This window comes from Trachypithecus francoisi, unplaced genomic scaffold, assembly GCF_009764315.1.
Source record: "Trachypithecus francoisi isolate TF-2019V2 unplaced genomic scaffold, Tfra_2.0 Lachesis_group20, whole genome shotgun sequence".
NCBI lineage: Eukaryota > Metazoa > Chordata > Mammalia > Primates > Cercopithecidae > Trachypithecus > Trachypithecus francoisi.
Window position 1 is genome coordinate 43,542,369 of NW_022681466.1, and position 24,741 is coordinate 43,567,109.

A 24,741-nucleotide genomic window follows, 5' to 3' on the forward strand; every position below is an offset into this window, starting at 1 on the left:
TTATGTAGACAGCCAGTTGACAGAAATCTTTAAAAAAGGCAGATCAGATCTCATCACTTTTAAAGGAGAGGCCTTTCCTATATATGCTATCTAAAACAAGTATTACCAAGTTATCCCTCCATCCTATTTTGTTTTTCTTCATAGCACTTAACACTACCTGTAATTTTAGTATACGTTTAATTTTTTGCTCATTTTTTTTTTTTGTTCCTTACTAAAATATAAGCTTTAGGAGGATGGGAATATTGCCTGTCTTGTTCATTTTCAATCTCCAGCCCTTAGAATAGTCCCTGAAATATTCTTCAGTATGTAAGAAATGTTTGTGGAAATAATGATGATAAAATATAAATGTTCATTTTCTAAAACCTATAAATTATTTCACTATCAGAAAAGAAATAATTTTTAAAAATTCTTAGTTGAAGTACTTTTTCTGTTGGCACAGGTGAAAAATTAAAGTCACCTACTCTACCCAGAAACACAATTTCTCTTGAGACTGCACATGATATTATGTGAGAATATGTATGAGGATAACATCTCCAAAGCATCCATTTGGTAAAGCAGTCAGAGATTACATTCCTGGAGGTTTCTTTCGTTCATTTTTCATTTTTAACCATCAAGCTACTAATAATGATAGGTTATATAATTTTCAGTTGTAAAGATGGGTTTATATTGATTTATCCATATCCTTTAGCTCAAATTACTTTGAGATTAATAATAAATATCTGTAAGGTGGTGGCCAGGATTAGAAATATAGTTTCTCATCATAGAAGACAGTAATGCTAATTGGTCAATATATAGAAATAATGCTAAGTGCCTGGCAGAGGGGGAAAGGAGGGACTTAAATGTACAGTCTACTTTCTGTACCTTAGCGCTTATGACATGGGGGCTGCATCCAAATAGTGAGATGAGTATATAATGTTTGAGATTTTAATATTCATCAGAGAAGGAAATAATTTTTATAAAAAGAATGAGAAACACTGTTCCAAACCAAGTGTGAATATGTAAAGAATGGGACACCAACTCAGCTACAATGAGAATGCTGGGGAAAGTAGAGTCATTTATCTTTAGCTCATATATTTTTACAGGCTCAGTCTCACATTCCTGGTCCCTCTTCCAGGTCATTAAGTGACCAGTGAGTGAGCAGGGAAAGTAATTAGAAAAAACAAAACTTATCTCTCATTTGTAGTAAATTTAATCTAAAGCCCTAATATTGCCAATTTTTGTTAGAGGAGGACAGATATAGAAGAAAGTCCATATTCATGCTATAGAAGAGTTGTTAAGTAGAAGCAGAGGGAGGAACCAGAAGATCTGATTCTAGGGTGTAGACTGAACTGAATTTTGCATAGCATTAAATGATTAAAAAATGTTAAATGAAAGTTCAAGTGTTAGAGATCATCTTTACACCGCTGTCCTCAGAACAGTCTAGAAAAATTGATTTTCTTTTCATGCTATTTTGAGGAACATTTTATCAAACCTCATCCAGAGCAGTAGGAATGGGAATTTGAGAGTAATGTACAAAGAATGTTCTTTCAAGATCATATCTCTCAAAATATTAGACTAATTCTTTGGGAATTATTCTTCCTAATGCTCTAGGACATAGTAGAGGTTTAGGAAACTAGGACCTAGAACTCTTTCAGTCTAAGTTCTTTCCAAGAGGAATCATTTACAGTTTAAAAGCAAACAAACACATACCTGTAAACTGGTCCTAACTGTTACAATTAGTTTGAGCCAAGAAGGAAACTTTCCGATCATTTTACTCAGAAACGATACAATTGTATCCCCATAATCCGGTTTGTGAAATTCTGCTTCATTTAATCCATCAATTAAAATGATGAAATCTTCATCTGGGATTTTTCTCTCTGAGATAGAAAGAAACAAATTACTTAATAATTACCAAGCGGATAAATGAGTTCTTACTGGATCTTTGATCACATATTTCTTTGGAACAAAATATTAGAAAAGGCTTGTCATGTGTTTAGTGAATGCTCAGGGTACATAATTTATTCTATAGGCATGGAAAAATTCACTTCGTAAATTCATTTTGCTTTTAATCAGGTGTGAAGGCTTTTGTCACATACGAGTATATATATCATTATTTTCAGAAATCTCCATATTAATAATTGTAAGGCAGCCTGAATATTGGAGTTAAGAAAATTTGCACATGGGAAGTCATTTTTCTCTTACACAATGAAAAAGCTGAGTAAAATGTGTTCTGTTTTTTTTTTTTTCTATCTGATAGCATTAAAGAGAATAGTATCATATGTTCTTTTGGGAATGTCCCCAAAAGGTTTCTGTAAAGTCTAAAGCAGCATATAGGACTGCATGTGAATGTAAATGTGTAGTGGGAAGAGACAGAGTAACAGAGGGAAGGAATCCCAGGCAATAGAGCTGAACCAGGTAGGCTAGATCCCAACACCCTAGCAGCTTCCTAGACTATAGCTAACATAGCCGCAATGAGACCAGTCCCTTGCGTGATCTTCCAAAAGGTGGAGGAGTCAAGTGGTAAAGACAAGCATCAGCTATGTTTGTGTCCAGTTCTCTCTTGTACTCCACATGATCCCGCACTGACAAAATCAGTTTAAGGCTAGGCTGACAAAGCAGCTTGGTAAGATTTCAGGCTTTTGCACTAGCTAAATGCTTATTGTTTCTTGGTTGAACAGTCAAGAGATTAAAAAATTTCCACACTGAAAGAACATTTTAGTCTAAGTGAATTGTGAACAACAAGTAAAAGTTATTGGTTAGTAGGATCTCACAGGCTCTGAAAGGGGGAAAGCAGAGGGAAGAGGGCAAGCAGTCATACCTGGAGTGAGAAACAGGTTTTATCTGAGGAGCAAAAAGAAGATGAAGCTGAGGACAGAAGAAAATGTCTATGGACTTGTGTACAAAATTGGCTCTTCCTGCCTTTGAAAGTCAAGACCAATTGAAACTGAACATGCTATTTTGTTTCCATATTTGAAACTATACAGATCTTTTGCAATGATTAATAAGCCCTTATTATTTTTCTCCTAAAACATAAACTTTGTAAAAGAGATTTAATTTCAATATCCAAAATACTGTAAGTCAGTTCTCAGATTATGAAGAGTTTTAACAATTACTTTCATCTGTCAAGTTTTTAGGGAGTGAAATGAACTAAGGATTCCAGCTCTATTAACAATCGCTACTAATGGAATGGTATTCTGGATGATGAAGCACTAAGAAAACATGAAATTCCTTCAGGTAGTGCAAAGTATTAAGGAAGAAAGAGGAGTTGCTTGGAACTAACTGGGATTTACTCAAACAACTGGGGGGGGGGTGTTATGTTCTTGATTTTGAAGGCTCTGGCTCCCTTAAGCTTAACTGTGCCTTTAATTTCCATAGAGGAATTTTCTACATGCATTCTGCCTAGCTAAGCACCATCAGCTAGTATCACTCACTGTGCTGGAGCTATCTATCCCTGTACTGGTTCAGGAGAGCCCACTGCAATATTTTCAAGCTCTGATTGTTAAACAGCTGGTAGCTTGGAATTGTCTATGGTGGGAATATTTACATAATAAAAATTGGCAAATATTACAAATCAGCCCTCCTCTCCCAGGTGGCTGTTAAAAATTTACCAGCACACCATTGTCCCCGCCCTTCAATTACATCTCCTTTAATAACTTCAACCAGGTTCCTTCATAAGAAAGTCATGGTCTTCCAGTAGAGAAATCAGCTGATGATAATGCATTTGTTGAGATTTTCTTTGGGAAATCATTGCAAACACATTCTCAAGCATGAAGATCAGTAATGTATACTAAATTATGGTCCACACATTTTAATGAATGAATAATTCATTTGCTAATAAAATTATTTTCATTTGCATAAATTCTTAGTAGATTAAGCCCATGAGTAAAGCAGATAATATATCATTTTTTCTTTTTAAAAGGGGGTACTTGCCTTCCCCCTTAATAAAGTTAATTTTATTCTTCTAAATTCTGGTTATTATTTTTTTTTGAGATTTCCCCTGTTTCGAAGGAATTACTTACAAGTCACCTACTAATGTAGGTGTCAAAAAAATTTCATCATTTAGGAAGTAAGGAGGGCATATTTATCTAAGGATATCATAATTTTTAGGATTCAGAACAATAAATGCAAATAATTTCCTAATGCTACTAATACTGTAAAACAATGAGAACTGTTCCTAAAATAATTCATTTTCCTTTGCTAAATGATAAGGTTTCTCAATTATAAATTTAAGAGGTGAGATATTAATGGTCTTTAGATTTTGACTTTCAAATGCAACCAGCCTACAAGAATGCTTCAGTATGTTCTCATTCAAATTTCTGTATTTAGAGTACTACTTTAAATAAGTAGCTTAAAAAAATCTACAAAAAAAAAAATAAATTGGCGACTAACAAAGGATTGTTGCTTCATATTTTGCCATGTAAGAACATATAAAATATAATTACCATCCACGATCACCACTATTTCATAGAATAAAAAGGATTTTAACATTAAAAAAGTAGGAGGGACATTATCTAATCTTTACATACATACATATGGAAAACTACATTATATCTACATCCATACAAATTCTGAGTTGTTCCTATTTTCGTATTCTGTCATGGACTAACTAAAAACTTTAAATGGACTGGTGCTTAGGAGCCACTACTCTAGGTGACAAGTCACTAAAAAGGTTTCCCAAGCCCTTTAAAATTCTTATTTTTAAACCCTTGTAAATACACATTCACCAGGGATTCCCCACTGCCTCCACTTACATGTGTTCCTAACAAATATGTGAACTTTCTTCCTTAGTAGTTTCACTGTAAGACTCTACCTAGGTGCCTGAGAGAAATAAGAATTACAGAGACTGCAAGAGAAGAGATAGTAGCTAGTACTGAAGTCAGAACTGAATCCTGGCGCACGAGATTCTTTTAGTGGTATATATATATAGGAATTGTTGAAAGTGAAAAAGAAGACTCATATTAGACAATATCTTTGTTCTGAAAAGCTTTACATAATATCTGAGTTATCTTTCCTTCAGTGTGGTAACAAATTAGTGTCTCAGCTGAGGCTGGTGGCTCACATCTGTAATCCCAACACTTTGGGAGGCTGAGGTGGGAGGATGGCTTGAGTCCAGGAGTTCCAGATCAGCCTGGGCAACATCGTGAGACACTATCTTTACAAAAAATAGAAAATAATTAGCCAAGTATGATGGTGCGCTTCTGTAGTCCTAGTTACTAAGGCAGGAGGATCGCTTGGGCTCAAGAGGTCAAGGCTGCTGTGAGCTATAATCTTGTCACTGTACTCCAGCCTGCGTGACAAGAGTGAGACCCTGTCCCAACAAAACAAAACAAAACAAAACAAAACAATTTGTGTCTCCTTTCATTTCATATTGGCAGCTAAAGCAAAAGTGTACTGAGAAACTTCAAAACTTTTTCGTTTGTTTCACATGAGCATGTGGGTGTGCGTGTGTGTATGTATTTTAATCACTGTACTTGTGGAACTTTAAAGTACTGTGAAAAATATTGACTCATTTTTCAAAGAAAATACATAATTTGAAATCTAGCTTCTAACTCTAAATTGAAAGTGTTTTCCATTGAAAAAACTCCAACTACCTTTACAAAATAACTCTATTTTTAAAATTATTGCAATAAAATTTATATATAGTGAATTACAAAGATCTTAACCTATACACTTTGATAAGTTTTGACAGCTATATGTACTCATGTAAGCAACACTGTGATCAAAATACAGAACATTTCTATCATTCCGGAAATTTCTGTTAGGTTCCCCTCCAGTCAGTCCACAGTAGGAAACCGCTGTTCCGATTTCTATCACTGCAGACACTTGCTTCTTTTGCTTAACATGTTTCTGAGACTCTTCTACATTGAGTGTACTATTATTTTGTTCCTTTTTAATACTAAGAAGTATTCAATTGAATGAATATACTATAATTTATTTATCTATTCTGTTGATGGACATTCGGGCTGTTTCCAGTTTTGGATGACTATGAATAAAGCTACTAGAAACATTCTTGTACAAGTGTTTTGCAGACATATGTTTTCATTTTTCTTGGGTAAATACGTAGGAATAGAGTTGCTTGGTCATAAAGGAGATGTACATTTAACTTTATAAGCAACTGTTGGCTGGGTGAGGTGGCTCATGCCTATAATCCCAGCACTTTGAGAGGCTGAGGTGGGGAAACTGCTTGGGCCCAGGAGTATGAGACCAGCCTGGGCAACATGGCAAGACTCCCATCTCTTAAAAAAAAAAAAAATTAGCCACATGTGGTGGTACGTGCCTGTAGCCCCGGTTACTCAGAAGGCTGAGGTGGGAGATTGCTTGAGCCGAGGGGGTCAAGGCTGCAGTGAGCTGTGATCATGCCACAGCATTCCAGCTTGGGCAACAGAGTGAGAGACCTTATCTCAAAAAAAAAAAGAAACCGATAAACAGTTTTCCAAAGTAGTAGCACTATTGTATAGTTCCACCAGCAATGTATGAGAGTTCCACTTGTTTTTCATCCTTACCAGCATTGGATGTTCATGCTTTTTAATTTTAACCATTCTAATGGGTGGGGTGTGAAGTGGTATTCTCATTGTAATTTTAATTTGCATCTCCCTGATTACTCATGTTAACCACTTTTTCATGTGCTTGTAGGCTGCTGATGTATCTTCTTTTGTAAAGTGTCTTAAATCGCTTGTCCATGTAAAAACTGAATTGTTTGCATTCTACATGTATGATACATACAAGTGCTTTGTGTCTCACACACGGAAACAGTGAATATTTCCTCCCCTTTGGTGACTTGCTTTTCCTTTTTGTTAGTGGTATTTTTTGTTGAGCAAATATTTTTAAGTTTGATGAAGTCTAATTTGTCATCATTTTTATATGATTAGTGATACTTTATGTCCTAAAGAAATCTTTACTTCAAGTGTGTGAAGATATTATGTTTTCTCTATTAGCTTTAGAGATACAACTTTTCTATTTAGGTTTGTGATTCATCTCATATTAATTTTGGTGTATAGTGTGAAGTAAGGATTGAGATTCATTTCCCCCCACCAAACATTTATCTAGCTCTTCCAGTACCATCTGATGACAAGAATTCTCTAATTATCTTGGCACCTTAGAGAAGATCAATTGACTGCATATGTGGATCTATTTCTGGATTCTCTATTCTGTTCTATTGATCTATTTTCTATCCTTGCATGAATACAATCCTGCCTGTGGAATTTTGGACCTGACTCAGGCTGGCTCATGAGAGCTGATTGCTAAATGTTTAAGCATCAAATCAGCCCCCCATCCCTGAGCTGGTTGTTAAACATTTACTAGCATATCACTGTCATGACTATTATAGTAATCTGTAATTCTGCAAGTTTTGAAACCAGATCCTATCTTCCAACTTTCTTCTTCCAGAATGTTTTGGCTATTTTTGGTACTTTGCATTTCTAAAAGTTGTCCATTTTTACAGAAAAATTCTGCTGGGATTATGTTTTCTTTTTTTCTTTTTTGTGGGGGGGGATGGAGTTTCGCTCTTGTTGCCCAGGCTGGAGTGCAATGGCACAATCTTGGGTCAACGCAACCTCCACCTCCTGGGTTCAAAGCGATTCTCCTGCCTCAGCCTCCTGAGTAGCTAGGATTACAGGCATGTGCCACCACGCCTGGCTAAATCTTATATTTTTAGTAGAGACAGGGTTTCTCCATGTTGGTCAGGCTGGTCTCGAACTCCCAACCTCAGGTGATCCACCTGCCTCAGCCTCCCAAAGTGCTGGGATTACAGGCATGGGCCACTGCAACCAGCTGGGATTATGTTTATAGAATAGTTTAAGGAAAAAACTGGCATCTTCCAATCCACATATATGGCATATCTCTTCCACTGACTAAGTTCTTTAATTTCACTCTGCAATATTTTTGCTGTGCTTTCACTATGTCTTACACGTCTTTTGTACATTTATTTTTAAGTATTAGATATTTTTTGGTGCTACTGAAAATCGTATTTATTCTACTTATTTGATGCTATATCAAATAGCAAGCGGTTACCTGAATGTCTGGGGCTGAGGGTTGGAAGCTGGAATCATTTGGAGGCTTATTCATGTGTATGTTTGGTGGCAGGGCAGGAATGAGCACTGGGACAGTCAACTAAACTCTCCCTGTGGTTTGTGCTTTGCAGCACGGTGAACTCAGGGTAGTCAGGCTCCATACATGGTAATACATGCCTCCCAAAGCAAGTGCTTTGGTGAACAAGATGGAAGCTGCATGGCTATTTGCGACCTCTCTCAGCTGTCACATAGCATCACTTTGTAGTATCCTGTTCATTGAAGCAGTTGCAAGCCTGCCCTCTTACGAAGGGAGGGGACCCAGGTTGAACTATTAGTGGAAGTAATGTCAAAGAATTTGTAGCCATGTTTTAAAACTGTCACGTAGTTTTAAAATTTCATTTTCAGTATTTTGTTGTTAGTATAGAAATATCTGTATATTGACTTTATAGCCTAAAGCTTTGTGCTTACCAGTTCTAGTCAGATTTCTTTTTTCTGGGTAGACTCCTTAGAGTTTTCTAAGGTAAACAATTATGTTGTCTGCAAATAAAGACAGTTTTACTTCTTCCTTTCCAATCTTTATACTATTTGCATGCTTGTTTATTTTCTTATTGTACTAGCCTGGACCACCAGTGGAATGATGAATGTAAGTGGTGAGAGTGAAGGAACACTCTTGTCTTGCTCTTGACCTTAGGGGAAAAAGCATTCAACATTTCACTACATGTATTTTGGAGTTGCCCTTTATCAGACTAAACTTCCTTCTCCTCCTAGTTTGTGCAGTTTTTATCACTAATTGGTGTAGTTCGGAGGGACCGGTTTCATGGAAGAGCATTTTTCTGGGGTGGAGGGTGGAAAGGATGGTTTAGGGATGAAACTGTTCCACCTCAGATTATCAGGCCTCAGATGAAGTGTGCAACCTAGATCCCTTGCATGCATAGTTCACAATAGGGTTCGTGCTCCTATAAGAATCTAATGCTGCAGCTGATCTGACAGAAGGCAGAGCTCAGGCGGTACCCATCACTTACCTCCTGCTGTGTGGCCTGGTTCCTAACAGGCCATGGATCTATATCTATCCATGACCCAGGGGTTGGGGACCCCGATGTAGTATTTTGTCAAAGGCTTTTGTACATTTATTGAAATGATTATGTGGATGTTCTCCTTTATTCTGTTAATATGATGAATTACACTGATTTAACTTTTTTCTTTCTTTTTGAGACCAGGTCTCACTCTGTTACCCAAGCTGGAGTGCAGTGGCATGATCCTGGTTCACTGCAGCCTTGACCTCCTGGGCTCAAGTGATCCTCCTGCCTCAGCCTCCTGAGCAGCTGGGACTACAACTGTGCACCACCATGCCTGCTGGTGTTGTTGCTGAGATGGGTACTTGCTATGTTGCCCAGGCTGGTCTTGAATCCTAGGCACAAGTGATCCTCCTGCCTTGGCCTCCCAAAGCATTGGGATTACAGGCATGAGCCACCAAGCCTAGCTTAAATTCCTTTTATGTTCCAGTTACCATATTAGCTGCTATGTCTTCAATGGTTATGTAGTTTTTATAGTTTAGTGGGATAAAAACACACTAAACATTAAATAACTAGGTAGTCATTAATTACATTGTTCTGCCTCAGTCTCCAGAGTAGTTGGGACTTATAGATATTTATCTCTTTAATTTGGTCTATTTTTGACTCACGAATTTTGAACCTCTGTTATTAGGTATATACATCGAATACATGTTCCTGATTAATTGGCCCTTTTATGTTTATTAAATGCCTCTTTAGAAATACTTCTCGTCTTGAAGTCTACTCTGTCTGAGATTACTATAGTCACTCCAGCTTTCTTACGCCCCATGTTTATATATATAGTCTCTATCCTTTTACTTTCAATCTGTGTCTTTATATTTAAAAAACTGCATATGGTTGAGTCTTGCTTTTTATCCAGTCTGACAGTTTTTACCTTTTAGCATAAGTGTTTAGTCCATTTACATGTAATGTAATTGTTGATATTATTGCTTATATATCTACCACTTTGCTTGTTCTATCTCTAAAAAAAAAATTCTTCTTTATTTCCCGACTTCTTTTGGTCACTCTAGTAAGTTTTAGCATTTCCAGCTGGAAAATTGTGTTTCCCGCTATTGCTCATAATGGTGATTTAAGGGTGAGTTAAAAACATGGACATAAAATGAAGTAATTAAATTCACTTAGAACAGTATTTATCAATAGAGATGGCTAAAGCCGGTTATGGACACCTAAATGAGAAGCAGATATATCTTGTAGCAAAATTATAAAAAATATGGGCCAGGCACGGTGGCTCAAGCCTGTAATCCCAGCACTTTGGGAGGCCGAGACGGGCAGATCACGAGGTCAGGAAATCAAGACCATCCTGGCTAACATGGTGAAACCCCGTCTCTACTAAAAAATACAAAAAACTAGCCGGGCGAGGTGGCGGGCGCCTGTAGTCCCAGCTACTCCGGAGGCTGAAGCAGGAGAATGGTGTAAACCCGGGAGGCGGAGCTTGCAGTGAGCTGAGATCCGGCCACTGCACTCCAGTCCGGGCGACAGAGCGAGACTCTGTCTCAAAAAAAAAAAAAAAAAAAAGATTTATGGTTGAGAATCTAGAGCTGACTGCAAGCATTTGGATAGTCTTCTTGAATTGGCTGTAAGGTGTAGATCCTTGTATCACTGTGCTTCTTTCAAGGTGCTCCTACATGTGAGCAGTTTCTATATTCATTTATCTGTTCAAAACGTATTTCCTAAAATGCCTGCTATGTTCAAGGTGAGGTAACCACTATGAAGGATAAAAGTTGAATTTTCAAAAGTTCCTAATTTCAATAACATACAATTTACTCAGAGGGGTACAAAAGTAATTCTTATAAACTGCAAAGTGTATCTGGCATATGGTAAATATTTAATAAATGTTAATAATAAAATGTAAAATTCTTGTTATACATTATGTGTTATACACCATAAATACATATATATATTTTGAAAAAAGATCTAATGTCATTTGGAAGGACATCATTTCTGACTGGAGGGGCAGGTAGATCAGTAGGTATTTCATGAATGAGGCAGCATTTAAGCTGGTCCTTGATAGATGGGTGGAATTCTGATAGGCAGAGATGTGAGAAGAAGGTATATCAAGAAAGAAAATAATGAGTAAATATATGCAGGTGGGAAAATCTAGGGAAGTATTTGAGGACTAGTGAATATTTTAGTTTACACATAAACACAGGGTTCCTAAGGATAAGTGAATAATAAAGCTGAAAAGTAGGTTGGATGCTGGCCATCAAGCATCTTGAATGTCAGAACAAGGAACTGAAAGTTAATTTGGAAGGCAATAGGCAATCAGTAGATTATGAATTGGGGAATTATGTGATCAGAGAAGTGCTTTATAAAACTTTATCTGGAAGAAATACATAAAATCTAGAAGACTGGAGAGACTGGGGAAGAACTTCCCCACCAGGTGTGCCATGAATGGTTTAGAAGTGTACTTAAAATTCAGCCCTCAGGACATCTGAGGCTTGGCAGAGCTGTCTCCTCAGGGCCAGTCATGTACAGCAATGAGGAGTTATAAATTTGTATTCCAGTATGCTATACAAAGTTTTAGTATATTGTAAGTGTGTTATAATGTGGAAAAAGCACTAAACTAGAGAGCCAGGAAAGACCAGGATGAGGTAATTATTGATAAGACGTTATGGGCAGTAGAACAGTTCTTGTGATAATGATGCTAGAAACAACTGAGCCAAGTGGGTGTGAGAAACATCATGAAGGCAGAATTAACAGGTTTTAGAGACTGACTGAATGTCCAGGAAATAGGCTTAAAAATACTTGTGGAGAAATGGCAAGGTTTAAAAAGGTAATAGGTAGCAAACGTAGTGACAGAGGTCATCAGAGTTGAGGAGAGAGAGAAATTCTGATATCCAAGTAACCAGCATGGAAGCTGAAATAACTAAAGATGATGGCCAGGAGAAATTATAAACCATCTTTCCTTATTAGTACCTCCAAAGCCCTTGAGAAAGGTGTCTAAGTCTCTCAGGAATAAACAGGATTGCTCAGGAATTATATGCATACCCACATCCTTTTCTCTGGCTTCTGGCACTAACAAAACTTTGTTAAGGGTATGGGGCAGGAAGACTTAAGAAGGCATGCACCATTTTCAAGGAAATGGTTGCACTTAGGCCACTGCTAACACTAGAACTGCAGACAAAAAAGGGAGGAAAGGCATGAGCATGAGTGGGAAATGGATCCCATTTAATTTTTTTCACTTAAAAAAAAAAAGCTCTTCTATGACAGTTTATGCACCATAAAATACCCTTATGCCCCTTAAGTAACCTTTAAAGTGTACAATTACATGATTTCTGGTTTATACACGGAATTGTGCAACCATGGATGCCATTCCACTTCACATGAACTGATGGGGTAATAAAATAAGTTTTTTATTAATATTACATTTTTTATTAATATTACATATTACAGGGGCGATTTCTAACCATAGAACTTTACAACACTGCATTGGAGCCACAAATTTACTGACTTATTTAAACTTCACAGAAAGGACTGAAAGCTCTACTATCTTCACGAGGAAAAGGCATTCTATTCGGAAATAAGAATGAGAATTTTTTTTTTTCTTTTTCTGAGACAGTCTTGCTCAGTTGCCCAGGCTGGAGTGCAGTGGCATGATCTTTGCTCACTGCAAGCTCTGCCTCGCGGGTTCATGCCATCCTCCTGCCTCAGCCTCCCGAGTAGCTGGGACTACAGGCGCCTGCCTGCATGCCCGACTAATTTTTTTTTTTTTTTTTGTATTTTTAGTAGAGACGGGGTTTCACTGTGTTAGTCAGGATGGTCTCGATCTCCTGACCTTGTGATCCACCTGCCTTGGCCTCCCAAAGTGCTGGGATTACAGGTATGAGCCACCATGCCCGGCTGAGAATTTTTATAAAGAAAAGAGGTAGTAGTTACTGCTGGATTTTTTTTTTTGCAAGTAAAATCCCTTGTCTGTTAAGTGTATCCAGCTATGGAACATTTAGTTTTGGCAATGTGATAAAATTAATCATTTTTATAGTATGACCTGGGTGACCTTGGGCTCTAAACCTCCATCTTTCCCTTCCTCTGGGCCTTATCTGTACCTTTATGGAGATTCTCTAGAGGCTCCAGGACTCCCCTCCGGAAGGACGCCATGGGGTCTTGAACACAGGACCGAAGGCTCAGCATGCTCTGCAGGTGAGGCTCCCGAAGAAGCTGCTCCCGATAGGCTGTCAGCTGAGGTGAGCGGCAGAGCAAGGCAGCAACATTGTGGACAAATTCCGGCACCAAGCAAGTGTAGGCATTATCTGCTTGACAATAGTGATAGGCAACCACCTACAAAAGAAAGATGAGAATGCAAACAGGTTTATCAGTAGTAAAAGCAGCAGCTATGATTATCAGCTACTGAGTGATTATACTAGAAATCATTTAATATCTCAGCATTACATAATACTTTTTTGTCTCTACATTCCTCAACTTTTCCAAGTAAACATAAAAGCTGCTGATTCAGAAAATGTCTGATTTATGTAAGATCAGAAATTTGATACATTACTTCTATTGTATGCACATGATATAACCCAGAATAAAATTTATAAATAAAAATGGAGCTTTCTTCTGGATTATAAGAAACAGGAAGCAAGCCCGAAAATAAAGACTTACATTGATATCACTAACATTTATTCAGCATGGAGCAGTATAGGAAAGAGTCTAATCTTTAAACAAAGCATCAGGAATAAAATAATCCAAGAAAAATCATGTTAGTCTCAACAAACACATATACTTCTATCAATTTTTGGATTACAGATGTGTTATAAACTAAGTCTTATAAAAATAAAGTAATTCAGATTTTAAAATTAGCATTAAATGTTTTCTGAGCACCCAGGCAGAGACAGAAAAAGAGTATCAGAAGTAGATAAAAGGAAGAAGGAAAGGAGTGAGATTTTTGTTAGACGTAGGTCTTAAAATCAAAGAACATAGACAATTTATAAGCATTAATACCATCCAGGGTCTGGCCTGACTGGCTAGGACCTGGAGCTCTAGGATCTGTTTTTTGTTTGTTACAATCTGCACAGCTATCACCCCATGTCTTCTGGCTGTTCTCTTTGCCTCCAAGGCAAGTACAAAGGGTGATTTTAATCTGGACCACTTTTCTGGCTCATTACTACCCAGAAAAGGGATTGGATTGTATAGAAAATACAAAACTGGAAGGGGAGATTCAGCTTGAACGTAGAGAAAGCACTCAGCATGGTGCTCAGCACCTAGTAAATCATAGCAATGTCAGCTGATGTTGCCATTACCATCTTCATCCTCCTCACCACCACCATTCTTAAGGATCTGTATACTGTCTTTTTCAGTTACTAGCCTTGTGCCTACATACCAGCAACTGAAATCTGTCCTAGGGGCATTCATAGACATACTACTGGAATTCCAGCTCTTTAGGAATCTCTTAGAGAACACCATCTCTAACTCATCAGGCATCTCCCAGTCATCTACTAAAGAGCTCTGCTTTGAAAAGACTCCTCATCTACTGGTATGGTCATCCTAGTTCTTTTAACACATGTTGGAAATGTCAACATTTTTTAAACACCTGAAATCCTTCTCATTAAACATAAAAAACCCCCCCAAACAACACAGGAAATATTACTACATATACAAAGCTGAAGATAGGAATTGCTTGTGAGTGAAGCAGTGAAGTCTGAGCACAATATGGAAAATGGAAATCAGAGGTTGTATTTTAAAAATCTCCACTCTTTTCTTCAGATAGATTGGTGTTATTTTACCTATCTTAAACACAATGTAAGGAACCTAAAGAGAAAAACTGTCAGCAATTCATCTGTCCTTTCAATCAACAGTGAATGCCAGTGGTTACGTCTACATGGGTACAAATTTCCACTTGATAAAAAGCAAACAGCAAACCTCTACATCAATATAAACTTTCATCATATTTCACTTCAATTGATTCCACATGTTGAGGCTAAGTACAGCTGAGAAAATCAGCTGCAACATCCTAAAGTAAGAAGATACCATTTTAAAGATAAAAATGGTGATATTTAGAAAAAGGATTATTTTACTGATTTTATTAAAAAAAAAAAACCATCTGTGCTCTTGGCTGAATGTTTCATCTAATAAAAGACAATGCTGAAGTTGCGCCTTCTGTACCGGCGAGGTTGTGGAGAAAAAGGAACGCTTATACGCTGTTGGTGGGAGTGTAAATTAGTTCAATCACTGTTCAAAAGTGTAGTGATTCCTCAAAGACCTAAAAACAGAACTACCATTCAGCTTAGCAATTCCATTACTGGGTATAAATCCAAAGAAATACAAATCGTTCTATCATAAGACACGTGCACACGTATGTTCACTGCAGCCCTATTTACAACAGCAAAGACATGGAATCAACCTCAATGCTCATCAACGGCAGACTGGATAAAAACAATGTGGTACAGGCCGGGCGCGGTGGCTCAGGCCTGTAATCCCAGCACTTTGGGAGGCCGAGGAGGGCGGATCACGAGGTCAGGAGATTGACACCATCCTGGCTAACACGGTGAAACCCCGTCTCTACTAAAAAAATAAAAAAAAATAGCCGGGCATGGTGGCGGGTGCCTGTAGTCCCAGCTACTTGGGAGGCTGAGGCAGGAGAATGGCGTGAACCTGGAAGGCGGAGCTTACAGTGAGCCGAGATCGCACCACTGCACGCCAGCCTGGGGGATAAAGCAAGACTCTGTCTCAAAAAAACAAAACAAAACAAAACACAAACAAACAAAAACCAGTGTGGTACATATACACCATGGTATACTATGCAGCTGTAAAAAAGAATGAGATCCTGTCCTCCTCAGGAACACAGATGGAACTGGAGGCCATTATGTTTAGCAAACTAATGCAAGAACAGAAAACCAAATACTGCATGTTCTCACTTAAAAGTGAGAGCTAAAAGATGAGAACACATGGACACATAGAGGGGAACAAGAAACTGAGGCCTACTGGAGGGCGGAGAGTGGGAGGAGGAGAGGATCAGTAAAAATAACTAACGGGTACTAGGCTTAATGCCTGGGTGATGAAATACTCTGTATAACAAACCTCTGTGATACGAGTTTACCTATGTAACAAACCTGCACATGTGCCTCTGACCTTAAAATACAAGTTAAAAAAAAAAAAAAAGAATAAAGATTAAAAAAAAGATTGGAAAGAAGCCAAAGATGCTACTATCCGATATAATACAAGAGATTCTGGGTAGCACTATAAAGAAAAAGAAAAGAAATAAGAAGAGCAGAGACTTAAATGGAAAAGAGAATATTTATTATTAAAGTATATAGTTATCCATATAGAGAAAAACAAGCTATTAGAATTAATAGAGTTCAAGATTTTTGGTATAAGATAATCTTGTAAAAATTAATAACATTTTTGACTCCAGGAATAACTACTTAGAATTATAGTAAAAAAATACGATATCCACAAAGGTATAAGGCAGAAAATTTAACTGAGAATATTAAAAATAAATAAATAAAGTTGCACCTTCTGTGGCTGCCTCTCTTTTAATTTTTAGATATTTCTTTGCATTCCAAATATAAGGTATTGTTGCATTTGCAGAATTCAGGCAACATCTTCATTAGATTTGTACTGTGGCTCAAAACAGATTATTTACTGGACATTTTAAAGTAGTTACCCAGCAGGTATATGTACACACGATCTGTCAAAAACATGTTACTTCCTCCAAATTTTCTATTAATATATGTATAATTTTCCCTCTGTATAAAAATAGAAAACAAGCCTGAAAATGTAGATTTTTTTCCCTTCAGTTTCTCATTAGTACCAGCACTCGGTAAGAGATACTAGATCACTCCTTACACCTTTGAGAAAGTCATCATACATAGTCACTATTATTACAACTCCTTGGGAATGGTTCAGGATTAGTCCACCCATAACAAATCAGCAGGTAAACCTTCCTCCTTGGCGAATTCTTGTCTCTCAAAATAACTTGTTTAAATTTCATTTTTTAGCTATGTCTTTCTTACTTTATTTTTTCAAGTTTTCCTTCTGTTAAATTCCTAAAGTTTTTCTTAAAATAATTTCATCCACAGCATATCTGATAAGAGCAGAGTTGCATTATTTCTTTGGAGGAAGACAGCAAGTAAGTTTTAGGTTACTCTTGTGAGGGAAGAAAGAAAAGGGCAGGCCTGTGGTCTATATACAGAAAGAAAAGACTAGAAGTCAATACAGTCTTGTGTATAAGATCTCTTGATTTAATGCTGTATATAAAAAATGATAAAACTAGTCATAAACTTCATCAAAGGGACTGAGTGGCAGCAAAAATGTCATGCTTGTGTTGAGTCACAGGCTTGCACTCTCCATAGACCATTTTTTACTTCAAATGAAGGATCAGTGACAGAATTAAGCTAATCTCATATAAAGAGAAGGCAGCTTTGAATATCTAAAATTTGTTTGGAAATACAATTCTAATTTCCATACTGACTGGCATTTGTATCACTTAAACTAATATTGTGACTGCCCTTCCCCAGGTCAGCTGTCACATGCTTACTCTCCACGTTCCTTTTCATCACTCCTTCTGTGAATATCTCCTTCCTCACTACCACCCAATTGATTTCCTAATCAGCAAAACCCTTCCAACTCTAAAGTTTGATTTTTAATATTTTTGGGACGTGGTGGCTCACCATAAATAACAACTCTCTCTTCCTTTTCTCTTAGTCTCTCAATTTTGACTCTAATCCTCATGCTGGGACTAGAAGCTAAGAATAGATCCCAAGCTAGAGTTCTGCCTCAGTAATTTTCCAGCTTGGAGCTCTACCACTTTTTTTTTTTTTGGCAGTAGGACTTTTATTTATTTTTTAACTTTTTACTTTGAACTAACTTTAGACTTACAGAAATGCTGCAAAAGTAGTACACAGAGTTTCTATTTATCCCTCATCCAGCTTCCCTTATTATTAACATCTTACATAACCATAGCAAAATTATTAAAACCAGGAAATTAACATTGGCAGTACTATTACCTATAGACATTATTCAAATTTTACAGTTTTTCCACTACATCTTTTCCTGTTCCTGGATTCTATCCAGGACCCCATACTGTATTTAGTTATTTCTCTTTTGTCTTCTGGAGTCTGTAAGAGATCCTTAGTCTCTGTCTTCTATTTTCTTGACACTTTTTTTTTTTTTTGAGAAAGAGTCTTGCACCATTGCCCAGGCTGGAGTGCAATGGTGCGATCTTGGCTCACTGCAACCTCCGCCTCCCAGGTTCACGTGATTCTCCTATCTTAACCTCCTGAATAGCTGGGATTACAGGCGCACACCACCACGCCCGGCTAATTTTTCTTTGTTTTTAGTAGACACGGGGTTTCACTATGTTGGCTAGGCTGGTCTTGAACTCCTGACCTTGTGATCTGCCCATCTCGGCCTCCCAAAGTGTTGGGATTACAGGCATGAGCCACCGTGCCTGGTCATCTTGACACTTTTGAAGGGTACCGATCAGTTATTTTGTTGAATGACTCTCAATTTGGGCTTGTCTGATGTTTTCTCATGACGTAACTGAGAGTTTTTGTCAAGAATACCAGAAAAACAGTGTTTTATCCCTCTTTGTGGCTCGTATCAAAGGGTTCATGATAGTGACATGTTTTTTACTGGTGAAAGAGTTTGGATATTTGTCCCTGCCCAAATCTCAGATTGAAATGTAATTCCCAGTGTTGGAGATGAGGCCTGGAGGGAGGTGTTTGGGTCATGGGGGCAGATCCCTCAAGGCTTGGTGCTGTCCTCACCACAGTGAGTGAGTTCTCACAAGATCTGGTCATTTAAAAGTGTGTAGCACCTCCCCAACCCAACTCCTGCTCTGGCCATGTGATGTGCCTGCCAGCATCTCACCTTCCACCATGAATGAAAGCTCCCCAAGGCCTCCTCAGAAGCTGGGCACATGCCAGTGCCATGCTCATACAGCTTGCAGGACTATTCAATCAAATCTTTTTTCTTTAGAAATTACCCAGTCTCAGGTATTTCTTTACAGCAATTCAAGAATGGCCTCACACAACTGGTAATGTTGCCCTTGATCACTTGGTTAAGGTTCTGCTAGGTTCTTCTACTGTCATCTTTCCTTTTGTAGTTAATAAATATCTTAAGGGAGATAGGCTTGAGGCTGTGCAAATCCTGTTTCTCCTTAAACTTTTGCCCATTAATTTTAGTATCTATCAGTGGATCTTGTCTGCAGCAGTAATTCCTGTGGTGTTTGCCTCATAGTAATTTCCTATTCCCCTCTTTGTTTCTTTCTACATTAATTAGAATCCTATTGGAAGAAAGAGTTCTCCCTTCTCTCCCATTTATTTATTTATTACTGATTTAATAAGTATGGGCTTATTTTATCCTATTGGTTATAATTCAGTACTATATCAATTTTGTTGCTCAATTTGTTCCAGCTTTATTCACTAGGATCTCCTTCAGGTTGACTACTGTGTTCTTTCAAGAAGCCTCTATCCTTTTTTGAGAGTTCTTGCTTTTTGGCACCAAAAGATGTTCTAGACTTATTTTGTATTTTCCCTGCTTCTGGGATCATCTACTTCTCTAAAAAGCCTCTGTTCTTTTTCTTGGAGAATATTAAGAAAAAAGATCTGGGCACTAGTTGTGATTATTGTTATTGAGGTGTCATTGCTTTTGGGTTCTCACTGAACAGAGCTAAGAAATACAAGTATGTATAAAGGCATACCTTGGAGATACTGTTGATTTTGTTCCAGGCCACCACAATAAAACAAACAGAGCAGCAATAAGGTGAGTCACTCAATTTTTTTGATTTCCCTGTGCATATAAAAGTTATGTTTACACTATAATCTATTAAGTGTGCAATAGCATTATGTCTAAAAACATGTACACACCCTAATTTAAAAATACTTTATTGTTAAAAATGTTAATGATCACATAAGCCTCCGGTGAATCCTCTTTTTGCTTGTGTGGGGGGTCTTGCCTCGATGTTGATGGCTGCTGACTGATTTGGGTGGTGACTGCTGAAGGATGGGTGACTGTGCCAACTGCTTAAAAATAAGACAACAATAAAGTTTGCTGCATTAATTGGCTCTTCCTTTCATGAAAGATTTCTCTGTAGTATGTGATACTCTTTGATAGGATTTTACCCATAGGAGAACTTCTTTTAAAACTGGAGTCAATCCTCTCAAACACTGGCACTACTTTATCAATTAAGTATATGTAACATTCTAAATCCTTTATTGTCATTTTTACAATGCTTACAGCATCTTCATCAAGTATAGATTCCATCTTAAGAAACCATTTTCTTTACTCTTCCATAGGAAGCAACCCCACATCCATTCAAGTGTTATCATGAGATTATAGCAATTTAGTCACATCTTCAGGCTCCACTTTTAATTCTAGTTCTCTTACTATTTCTGCCATATCTGCAGTTACTTCCTCCACTGAAGTCTTGAACCTCTCAAGGTCATCCATGATGGTTAAAATTAATTTCTTCCAAACTCCTAGTAATGTTAATATTGACCTCCTATGAATCACAAATGTTCTTAATGGCATCTAGAATGGTGAATCTTTCCCAGATGAAAATCTTGAAAATCCTTTTCAATTTACTTTGCCCAGATCCATCAGAACAATCACTATCTAGGGGAGTTCTAGCCTCATGAAATGTATTTCTTAAATTACAAGACTTAAAGGTCAAATTTACTCCTGGATCCATGGGCTAAAGAATGTTGTGTCAGCAGACATGACAACAATAATAATCTCCTTGTACGTCACCATCAGAGCTCTTAGGTGACTAGATGTATTGTCCTTGACCAGCAGTATTTTGAAAGTTATCTTTTTTTCTGTGTAGATCTCAACAGTAGCCTTAAAATACTCAGTAAACCATGCTGTAAACAGATGTGCTATCATCCAGGCTTTGTTGCTTCATTTATAGAGAACAGGTAGAGTAGATTTACCATCAATCTTAAGGGCCCTAGAATTTTTGGAATGTTAAATGAACACTGGCTTTAACTGAAAGTCACAAGCTACAGTAGTCCCTAATGAGAGAGTCAGCCTGTCTTTTGAAGCTCTCAAGGTAGGCAATGACTTCTCTCTAGCTATAAAAGTCCTAGATGGCACCAGCTTGCCATAGAAGGCTATTTTGTCTACACTAAGAATCTATCGTTGCTCTCGGGTGGCCCTGGTCAGGGAAGACAAATTGTATGTGTCACTTCAACTGGCCATAGTGGTAGAAGTAGAGGCAGTGGGGCCTGTGTGACCACTTGGGTTTGTGAAATGGCTGCTGGCATTTCTGAATCCAGTGGGGCTGATTGCAAAGGAGGCCCAAGGAACAGTGCCAAGTTAGATGCTGATTACTCACTTTGAGTCCTTTATTGCAGAGTCTGTTCATTACCAACAGGGTACTGTGAATATATGCCTGATGTTGCTAAATGTAAACAATAGTTAGAGAGAAAGATTTTCCAAATGAATTTGAAAAACTTACTGTAGAAAATTCACCCAATCAAGAAGCTGGAATTAGTAAGGGTCAAGGAATAGCAGGGGAAGGGGAGAAGAAAAAACAGAAGAGAGGTGGAAGGGGTCAAATAAAACCAAAATAGGAGAGAGCAATATAAAAGGTTATTATAGCCAAAATTCCCACAGCAAAGAAGAAATATGTAAAAACAGTGTGTGGCCTTGCAACTTTTGAAATTGATCTTAAAGAAGCACAAAGATTTTTCTGCTCAAAAATTCTCCCGTGGTACCTCAGTAACAGGGGCGGATGAAATTATTCAGGAAGACTCTACAGATGGCATAATTGATACCATTCAGAAAAAACAGCCAGAGATGGATGATGACAGCATCGAAAATCTTGAAGTAGTAAATATGTAGTTTTGAAAACATGTCTGTATTTAATGGCCGGATCTGAGAGTTGATACCACCAAATGGAGAGAAGTCTTTTAAATATTAATAAATAGATACACACACACACTTATCTTACAGTAAAACTGTAGGCTTCATTCTTGGCATTTTCACTATTCTGTACAAGGCTGTTTGGTCTTTTATTGCCAAAGTCAAATAAATAGGAGAGATTGTCATGCTTATGTATGAAATAGAATTCAGTCAAATAAAAAATTTTGGTTATTTGTTACTGACATTTCCCTCTCTTCTTAATTTTTTTGAAAAACCCAGTAGATTTTTTTTTTTTCCCTGGGAAGCATTTCTGTTGATTATTTTACTGATCTAATGCTGAGAGATTTTTAAAAAGAATTCGAATTTGGCTTCCTCACCAGTAATAAGAATATCTTGCTTCTTTGACATGACAGTTTAGAGATGGATGAGAATCTAATAGATTTGTGGTTGAATTTGCTTCACTGTTATCAAGTACACTTCGTGGGCACAATAACATACTGTTGGTGGGATTTGTTCAAGCTATTCTGGAAATTATTTGGTAAAGTATACTAAAAGCCTTTAGACCATTCGCACTGTTTGTACTAGTAAGTCACTTCTTTGACATCATTCTAAAGAAATAATCAGTCTTGGATAAAACTTATGAATGAAGGTGTTCATCACAATGTTATTTATAATATCAAAAAGTTGCAAATAATATAAACAATTGGGAAATAAATGGTTAAAGAAGCGATAATGCATCACGTGGTAGAATATTATGCATGTATTTAAAAACCATATTTTCTAAGAATATTTGGAAACACATTTGGCAATGTGAAGTGGGGGCACACCCCAGATACATCATTATCTTTTGGGATGGAATTTCATTCTCGTTGCCCAGGCTGGAGTACAATGGTGCCATCTTGGCTCACTGCAACCTCTACCTTCTGGGTTCAAGCAATTCTCCTGCCTCAGCTTCCCATGTAGCTGGGATTACAGGCATGTGCCATCATGCCCGGCTAATTTTTGTATTTTTAGTAGAGATGGGGTTTCACCATGTTGACCAGGCTGGTCTCAAACTCCCGACCTCGGGTAATCCACCCACTTCGGCCTCCCAAAGTGCTAGGATTACAGGCAGGAGCCACCGTGCCTGGCCTACATTTTAGATATTTATTATCATCATTGTTCTGAGTGGAAGTCCATTCAGAGAGGCTAAAGACTCTTGTTGTGGCTATAAATTATGTGAGTAAAATTCTGCTAACCAATTAAAAATAATATACACCCATGTTTAATAGTCTGGAAAATAGCAATTAAAGCATATCTTTCTTATAAAAGAACGGACACTTTTAATAAATGCATTAGATGAATTTAAACTTTAAGTCAGGTGATGCAAATAAAAAAGATGACTTGTATTTTAAATTGGTACGGTCACCTTTAAGAACTTAGAACCCATGAAGCCATTGCTTACTGTCATGCAAATTATGATCCTGAATAAATTTTTTTTAAAAAATAAAGTCTCAGAAAATGTGTAATAAAGATGTAAAGTAAAACAATGAAAAAAGAGGAAAATCTATGGTTTAAGTGTAGCCACTTTCATCAATTATCTTAGCTGGATCTTCTGGATAACTTGCTACAGTTTGTGTATCAGGATTTACTGCTTCACCTTGTACTTTTATGTTACAGAGATGGCTTCTTTCCTTAAACCTCATGAACCAACCTCTGTTACCTTTAAACTCTTTTTCTGAAGCTTCCTTACCTCTCTCAGGCTTCACAGAATTGGAGAGAGCTGGGGCGTTACTGTGGATTAGGCTTTGGCTTACAGAAAATTTTGTGGCTGGTTTGATTGTCTAACTAGACTACTAAATTTTTCTCCACATCAGCAAAAAGCTTGTTTTGCTTTCTTACCGTTCATGTGTTCACTAAAGTAGCACTTTTAACTTCCTTCAAGAACTTTTCCTTTATACTCAAAACCTGATTACCTGTTTGGTGCAAGAGGCCTAGCTTTCAGACTCTTTTGGGTTTTTGACATGCCTTCCTAAGTTTAATTGTTTCTAGCTTTTGATTTGAAGTGAGAGATGTGCGGTTCTTCTTTTCACTTGAACACTTAGAGGCCATTATGATGTTATTCACTGACCTAATTTCAATATTGTGTCTCAGAGAATAGGGAGGCCCAAGGAAACAGAGAGATGGGGGAATGGCTGGTCGGTAGAGTCATCAGAACATATAAAATATTTATTAAACTTGCTGTCTTCATGGTATTTCAAACCAACTACAACAGTAACATCAAAGACTATTGATCACAGATTACCATAACAAATGTAGTAATAATTAAAAAGTTTGAAATATTGCATTACCAAATGTGACATGGAGACATGAAGTGAACACACGCTGTCAGAAATAAGGTGTTGATAGCCGTGCTCCAGCACGAGAGTGTCTGTTTTCCCCCAGTCTTGACAACAGAATAGTTTTAAAATTGTCATGTTTAAAAATTTTTGCTAGTTGATAGGTAAAAAACTGGTATCTCAGTATTGATTTAGTTTGCATTTCTTTAGTTATAAGTGAGTTTGAACATATTTTCAAAATGCTTCAGGGCCATTTTAATCTCTTTTTTGTGAGTTGTCTGTTTATGTCTTTTCCCCACTTTTCCATCATGTTTTGATCCTTTTTCTCCTCTATTTTTAAGAGTTCTTTAAATATAAGAGATATTAACTCTTTATCTGTAGTATATGCTATAAATTTTTTCTTAAAATTTTCATTGATTCATTAAAAATAATAAACCTATTACATGCTGACATCTAACAATATATTACATGAAAATAACTATTTTTCAAAGCAAACATTTCAGAAAGTGGCACTGTTTAAATGTTTGCAATAGACTCCCAAATCTGCCTCTGTATTCAGAA

General features: G+C 37.2%; 1 protein-coding gene and 1 pseudogene across 5 annotated transcripts in view; one reads left to right on the forward strand and one right to left on the reverse strand.

The window, feature by feature from the left end:
- Positions 1 to 24,741, reverse strand: part of TANC2 (tetratricopeptide repeat, ankyrin repeat and coiled-coil containing 2) — a 476,614-nt gene that overhangs the window by 78,100 nt on the left and 373,773 nt on the right. For all 5 annotated transcript variants that reach the window (XM_033184063.1, XM_033184062.1, XM_033184061.1 and 2 more), the window contains 2 exons: positions 13,102 to 13,333; positions 1,690 to 1,856 (listed from right to left, as the gene is read on the reverse strand). In XM_033184063.1, coding sequence (XP_033039954.1) covers positions 1,690 to 1,856; positions 13,102 to 13,333 — 399 coding nt within the window. The remainder of the gene's footprint in view (positions 1 to 1,689; positions 1,857 to 13,101; positions 13,334 to 24,741) is intronic.
- LOC117066558 lies at positions 21,227 to 21,841 on the forward strand (annotated as a pseudogene).